This window comes from Chiloscyllium plagiosum, unplaced genomic scaffold (genome assembly GCF_037043375.1).
Source record: "Chiloscyllium plagiosum isolate Xiang-an unplaced genomic scaffold, Cpla_swu_hap1 HiC_scaffold_26, whole genome shotgun sequence".
NCBI classification, from domain to species: domain Eukaryota; kingdom Metazoa; phylum Chordata; class Chondrichthyes; order Orectolobiformes; family Hemiscylliidae; genus Chiloscyllium; species Chiloscyllium plagiosum.
Window position 1 is genome coordinate 5,348,492 of NW_028270164.1, and position 7,500 is coordinate 5,355,991.

Genomic DNA, 7,500 nt, shown 5'->3' on the forward strand with positions numbered 1-7,500 from the left:
CTAGCTGTCAAGCCAACTGATCGCTGATAAAGGGCTTATGCCCGAAACATCGATGCTCCTGCTCCTCAGATGCTGCCTGATCGGCTGTGCTTTTCCAGCACCCCACTCTCGTCCAGCCAACTGAGTTAGCTAACTCTCCATCCAGGAAAGATCAAAAAGTGTATCAAGGAAAATACCAGATTAGAGATCCAACTACTAACAAAGCAAGTCACGTGGTACTCTTTTAGTAAGGAGACCCAACAGGAGTTCATAATCTTAAGAAAATAATTTAGCTGAGACACTAGGTGTTTTGACATCTTAAGAGGGCAGCTGTGGATAATGATCTCAAATCTCCTTTTTAACCCAGAATGTTACTGCTGCATTACTCCAAATATCACTTTCAGCAAACTCTGGCTAAATGAGAGAAAACAAAAGTTGCAATTAATGCGAGGGAAAAATATAGGAAGTTAAGCTGGAAGGATTTGACTTTCGTATCCTATGCTAATGTAGGTAATGATGAGCAGGATTTCTTGGGAAGGGACAATGTGGAAACTTGAGTGCACCGCCAAATTGGGTCCTCCCAATACTGAATTCAAGATCGGTCTAAAACCATTCATGAGATGGATGGATGAAGTGATAACGTAATGAGTACAATGATGGAGCAGTGACAAACACAAGACTTCATGACCAAATAAGTATATTCAATTGAGAAAAAGGAGAATCCTACAAAAGGTGTACCATACATTGCTAGCGAAGAAAAACAAAGGTGGTACTAAACTGAAAGATATACAGTTCTGTAAACATTAACGGTAACCCAGGAGTTGGAACATTTTGGAAACCTGCATTTTTGTTTTTTTAAAATAAAAGAAAAGGGTGAAATTGGAGTATGGGAGAAATCTAAGGCATGTAAACACAGGTCAGATAAAGTAACAGTGCAGTTAACCAAGAGACCAATCCTGACCGTAAGAATGGAGAATTAATGGGAGAAGAAAAGGAAAGAAAGATTTTGAAGTAACAGTTTGTATTTATCATTAGCGAAAAGGCGGCAAACTATCCCAAGAACAAGAGAAAACTAAGCCACAAAAGGAAGAAGGAACTTAAAACGATCACAATCACTGGGAAAAAAAAGACACTTGAAAAATAATCAGTCCTCTGGGGAAGTGACTGCAGAAATGGTGGATAGAGTGGTTGTAATCTCCCAAATTTATCTAGATTCGGGAACGGAGTAGTAACTACTGTTTTCCAGTATTATTTTTCATTTCTCTCAGGTTTTACAGTTAACGGTGACCTCTAGAACCAGTTACTAATCGCTTCCTATCATAACCGTTTGACCATCTCTTAAATCCAACTGTAAATTTCTGTTCTCAGATGAACCTTCCCACCTTCCTCTCTACAGCTGAAGTCCCAGTAGCATTTGGCTAAATCTCCCTGCTAAACCTTGCCTGCCTTTAAAAACTTCCTGCAAACATTTAAAACAATGCAGAACAGCAACATGACGCATCCCTGTGAATAAGAGTCCAGGACCTCCTCAAAATTAGAATGCTCAGTGAATCAAGTTATTTCCTTCTCTACGCATTTTGTTTTTCCACTTGACCTGTTTGCTTTTGAAAAAGTCCAGCTGCGAAAGAGAAACCAAAAAGCACAGAAGAAAAAGTTTATATCTTGGGGTGGGGGAGGGGTGCAAAAGTAGAGCTGCACTTATCATAACCACAAGGCTGCTGAATCGACTGATTTAGCCAGAGGTCTGGGTGAATAATCTGCAGAGAGAGAGAGAGAGAAACGCAGTGTGCATATACAGCCCCATGGTATCAAATAGGGAGTTTATATTTAATGAATAAACCTGAAAAGCATTAAAATGTTAACATCAGTACTGTTGACCAGTAAATTACGAGACTATTGTTAACAAACCCCCCTCTGATTTACTGTGTCTTGTCAGGAAGGAAACCTGCTGACCAAGCCCAGTCTGGCTGACTCAAAACTCCGTTCAGCGTCAACCACAGTGATTTGGGTATCGAAATGTCCCAGCAAGCCACTCAGTTGTACTTAAGGCAGTGGCTCAACTCAAAGGCGATAAACACTGGCCTCCTGAGTGACGTCCACCTCCTTAAAAGCTCCTTCAAACTGTCCAGAATATTTCAGTCCCTGTGTTCTCCAATGCTCTTAACTCCAATCCGATTTGTACATCTCACCCATTCTCAGGTTTCCCAACTTGGACCGCTGTTGGGAGCTGCTCATTGGCTCAAGACGACATTTAGCTCACACTTTTCACGCAAACGGCACCAGCTCCTTCCGCCACACCTTGGTTCAAATTCAAAAAGTGTCTGAAGAGGTTCATTTAGAATAGAATAGTAATTTATTTTTATTTTAACCTATATTTTTTGAAAACAGAAACACCAGCCCCTCTCTCTCCAACTGATCTCTTCCTACATCAACACACTCCCCATAACGGAGCTTAGTAAGAGGCTGAAGTTGCAATGTGTTATCTAGCAAATTGTTATCACCAGCTGTGACTGGTTGGCAATTGTCACAGGCCAATGTGGGTACACCCCAGCAGTGTTTGCAGAAAGCAGAATATGAAACTACAACAGCTTTGAAAATAACAATATGGCCCTTCAGCGACAGCTCAAGCTACAAACAATACCATATTACAAAGTCCTTGCTTTGTCTAATAAAGCAGTTCAGACTTGGCAGGCTCTTTCCCGCACTCTGTATGTAGGGCACTTAAAAGTAGATGTATAACTTTCACTTTGTCTTCCTTCCCATCTCCCCAAGTGACTTATTTTGAGTTCTAGAGCCAGATGGATGCACACAGTTGCACAGATTCGAGGGCAGCATGGGAGCAGGAAACGGTTTCTGTACCTGTGGTGGCTGCGCAAGGTGGGGATGCAAAATCCAGGGCACATTTCCTGGCTGATTGCCAGTTTCTCTTGTGTAGCGGTGGTTGGCTGTTTTCACCTGTTCTTTTTCCATTCTTCCCCACAGTGCACCCAACAAATACAAAACTGTAATACTCAGCACTACTGCTTTAAAAAGCTCAAAGATTTGTAGAGATGCTAAATTGTCCGTAGTATTAGGTGAATGCAAGGGAGTGGGTCTAGGTGGGTTCCTCTTCGGAAGGTCGGTACACTGTAGGGAATCTAATCTAATACACAGCCATGACTGTATCATATTTAACTTAAAATGTTTCAAATCCAAACAATAACACAATAATCAAGACAGAGGCTCTTTCACTACCTCAACTGTCTAGTGTTGGGGAGAAAATGAGGTCTGCAGATGCTGGAGATCAGAGATGGAAATGTGTTGCTGGAGAAGCGCAGCAGGTCAGGCAGCATCTAGGGAACAGGAGAATCGATGTTTCGGGCATTAGCCCTTCTTCAGGAAGGGCTAATGAAGAAGGGCTAATGCCCGAAACGTCGATTCTCCTGTTCCCTATATGCTGCCTGACCTGCTGCGCTTCTCCAGCAACACATTTCCATGTCTAGTGTTGGGGTCTGGCTTGATAGGGGTAAAGACTAAATTACCAGTACCCTACTACAACACTCCATGTTGGGAAACGTGATGAATGGGTGAGATGCACCTTTTAAGTTTAGACAGTGAATTGCAGCAGGGGTATTACAAAATATTTGCAACACAGAATAAGACTATTCGGCTCAACAAGTTTACAGTTTGTGTGCCATGCCAGCCTCTCGCACCCCTTTCCCTCCATCACACACCTTGTTCCTTTTTTGCTTCTGTTCATTGTTGATGGTATTCACCTTCTCAACCACTCCCGGCAGTGCCACAATTCCACATTCTCACCTCTCGAGGTAAAATATTTCTCCTGAATTCTCCATTGGATTTAATTGTGCATATCTTACATTGATGATGGATACCCAAAATTGCCAGGTTTAAGGCTCACACAGTGTTGAGCCCATCTAGGAGGTTGCTGAACCCATTGAATGTTTATCTGAATCAAACCAAAAAATACTGCAGAAACAAAAACAGAAATTGCTGGAAAAGCTCAGCAGGTCTGGCATCATGTGTGGAGAGAAATCAGTTAGCATTTCAGGTCAAGTGACTTTTTCCCAGAATATGATAACAAAATAGAACAGAATTCTGGGGATGCTGGAAATCTGAAACAAACAAATTTCTGGAGAAACTCAGCAGGTCCGGCAGTATCTGTGGAGACAGAAACAGTTTCAAATCCAATACAATTTAAGAACGTTAACTCGAGTTGTCCCTTTCTACAGTTCCTTCCTTTAGTCACTTGATAAGCAGACACTTAAAATATTAGCATTTCAGAAGTCCTCAAAAGAGAGAGGTGAATAAACTTTGTTTGAATACAGCCACACTTGGAAAGTAGTCTCTCCTTCCTTCTGAGCCCATCTTCCACATCTTCTTGCATTCAGAACTTAGAAACATATCAACCACTGGGTTTATCCATAAATCAGAACTTGCTTCAGTATGGCTGGGTTTTTTTTTTACACCTGTAACTTTCATTTATATAGTAGCTTTGATGTAAATTATCTCAAAGCTCTTCAATGAAACAATATTGGAAAAGACACAACACTAATCTACATAAGATATACGAATGTAAGAAATAGGAGTTGGCCATTCAGGACCTCAGTTATACTATCAAGGTCAGTTATACTATCCACACACCCTTCAATTAGGACAGGTGACCAAATATCATGTCACTAATCAAAAAGCTCAATACCATAACAAATTTTGATAATAGGTGATAATAAGATTTATAACAATCACGTGACTGACACTCCATCCACCATGTTCAACATTCACTTGCTTTACCACCATGCTCAGTAGCAGCAGTGTGTACAAAATACACTACAGCAACTCACCAAGATGCTTTTGATAGTACCATCCAAACCTGTAACCTCTACCATCTAGAAGGGCAAAGGTAGCAGATACACCCCTCCAAGACATACGCCATCCTGACTTGGAAACATCTTGCCATTCTTTCACTCTCACTGGGTTATAGTGGGCAAAGGTAGCAGATACACCCCTCCAAGACATACGCCATCCTGACTTGGAAACATCTTGCCATTCTTTCACTCTCACTGGGTTATAGTCCTGGAACTCCCTTTTTAACAACACTGCAGTGGTTCTAGGCAAAAGATCTCCATAAGGGATGGACAATAGACATGGCCTAAACAGTGACATCCACATTCTGTGAATTGTTTTTTTCAATAACCACAAGATTAGGAGGAAAGGCAAAGGCAGAGACAGAAGTTTAGGAAGTGAATTACAATAAAGAAACACATTAGCTTTGGAAGTGCTAGTTAGCTGTACAAATACAAAGTGATCTCCAGTGCGTCATCTGCCCCAGTTTAGAAGGTGACATTGCACATCGCATCAGTTGCTTTGTAACTTAAAGTTGATCTGGCTACTCCTACCTCAGTGGGAGTACAATCCAAATTGATGGAAAGCAAACTTCCCAATGAACCATCTAAGTTTACATGGGAGACCACAGTATAAATTGGAAGAGAAACTGCAAGTTTGTTCAGTGTCCCAACCAGCTTTCCTCCCTTCATTACCAAACAATTTAACCAGGTAAGGAGCAGGGAATCAATTCACCATATTTGCCAAGACTCAAATCTGCCCTTTTATATATCTAAAACATACATATATGCGTATTAGAGAGTGTGTGTGTGTGTATGTGAGAGAGAGAGAGATCTCCAGATATTGCATCTTTTTTTCCCAAACAGTATGCTGCAGACAAAACAAGCTAAATGTTCATCTAGAAACCACCAATGATGAGGACTGCACCAGTTCAGTCACATCAATTTTACAATCAGGGAATGGGTAGCTGAGTGTTTGAGACCAAACAAGGAACACATTCAACATCTGGAATTAACCCTCTTATTTCTTTGCCCCCACCACCCCCCACACCTTGTTTGAGAAACTGGCTGTACAGGAGAAAGCAGCTGATGAAATAAACCAGACACACAAACAGGGTCACTCTGACATCGGGCAGTTTCCAATCAGCCATTCATTCAGAGGCTCTGGTTTTTTTCCGTTTCAGATGTATGATGGGCAGCCACCCAATGTCTCTGAACATTAGCAAAGTCAAATCTCCACCCACAAGTCTGAAGTAGGAAGCAGACAAAGGAGTCAGTCAGTCATTGGAGGTGCAGTACAGGAACCTGTGCATTCCGCCAAATGCATGCAGATTTACTGACGGTTTCTGACAACAAAGGAAATTGTATACTTTTGCTAACTATAAAGATCAGTAATAATGAGCATAATAAAGGCAGCTGCTTTATTAAAAAGGAGCAAATGTTAAGCCACTCATTACTATTGTTTAAGCTGAGCAACAAGCAGCAGTTAAAGAGACAATAGGTGTGGTAAACATCACAGTTTAAAGATTATTACATCAATTTATCTACAAATGCTTGGTTGCCAGCAAGACTAAGGGTGGAGCATGGGTTCAAATCAAATAACAGACTGGCCTCTTCTTCATAATTGTAGGAGCCGTGGCCCACTCAGTACCTACTCAAAGTGGAGTGGCTACTTGGACATGGCTAGTTGGGGAGGGTGATCACATTCTACCTTCTGCAGTCCATAATGTGCCAAAGTGGCACTAGGCAAGTTGATCAGGAACTGCAGATGACTGCAAAATCGCAAAAGGTTAGTTACAGTAATACCTGCCTGCTGAGAATACCCCAGTGCAATGCAGGTCAGTGGTGGAACCTGGGACTTTGTAACCAGTGTCACCCAGCTACAGATGCCCAGACTGTCTGGATTTATAGGAGACTTCACCATCCTGATACAGGGGCAGCTTGAAGGTTGACTTTCTATACCCGTACCCTGCACAGCAGAACCTCAACACACTGGAAAGCACAGAATTCAGAAATGCAGCTTTCACCATAACACCATCTGCCCAATTGTAGAAAAGTTAAAAATTCACAATTTTGAAATCAAACAATTTATAGAAAGCACTTGATCAATTTAAGAGAACTCAATTTTCTTTACAAATATATATTAATATAAACATTTGACTAAAGCAGCTCTTCCAGTCAAACTTTAAACATTCTGAGCTGCAATATTATTGTTGTCTTCATGTTTAAAGTTCAGACCCATCAAACTTCACTCCTCCATTCAGGCTCGAGCTGCTGCTGGATAATGCTGACAGCATCAGGATCTGCTGAACAATTCAGAACAAACAAATCAGGCTGTCTGATGACATCTCTCCCATATCCCTCCATTATGCTGACAAAGTCAGAGCAACAATCTTCAAGACAGATACAGAAGATGTCACGTGCCCAATCAGCACCTTGTCCCAGTCCAACTATATACCGGGCCCCGCACCTTGTCCCAGTCCAACTATATACCGGGCCCCGCACCTTGTCCCAGTCCAACTATATGCCGGGCCCCGCACCTTGCCCCAGTCCAACTATATACCGGGCCCCGCACCTTGTCCCAGTCTAACTATATACCGGGCCCCGCACCTTGTCCCAGTCCAACTATATACCGGGCCCCGCACCTTGTCCCAGTCCAACTATATACCGGGCCCCGCACCTT

At 42.0% G+C, this 7,500-nt stretch overlaps 1 protein-coding gene across 3 annotated transcripts in view; it reads right to left on the reverse strand.

The window, feature by feature from the left end:
* Positions 1 to 6,214: 6,214 nt before the first annotated feature.
* Positions 6,215 to 7,500, reverse strand: part of LOC122563033 (RNA helicase MOV-10-like) — a 92,307-nt gene continuing 91,021 nt past the window's right edge. For 2 of the 3 annotated variants that reach the window (XM_043716359.2, XM_087973439.1), the window contains exon 22: positions 6,215 to 7,123. In XM_043716359.2, the coding sequence (XP_043572294.2) occupies positions 7,059 to 7,123 (65 nt within the window). In that variant the 3' untranslated portion in view covers positions 6,215 to 7,058. The remainder of the gene's footprint in view (positions 7,124 to 7,500) is intronic. The other variant, XM_043716360.2, reaches the window with a different exon arrangement.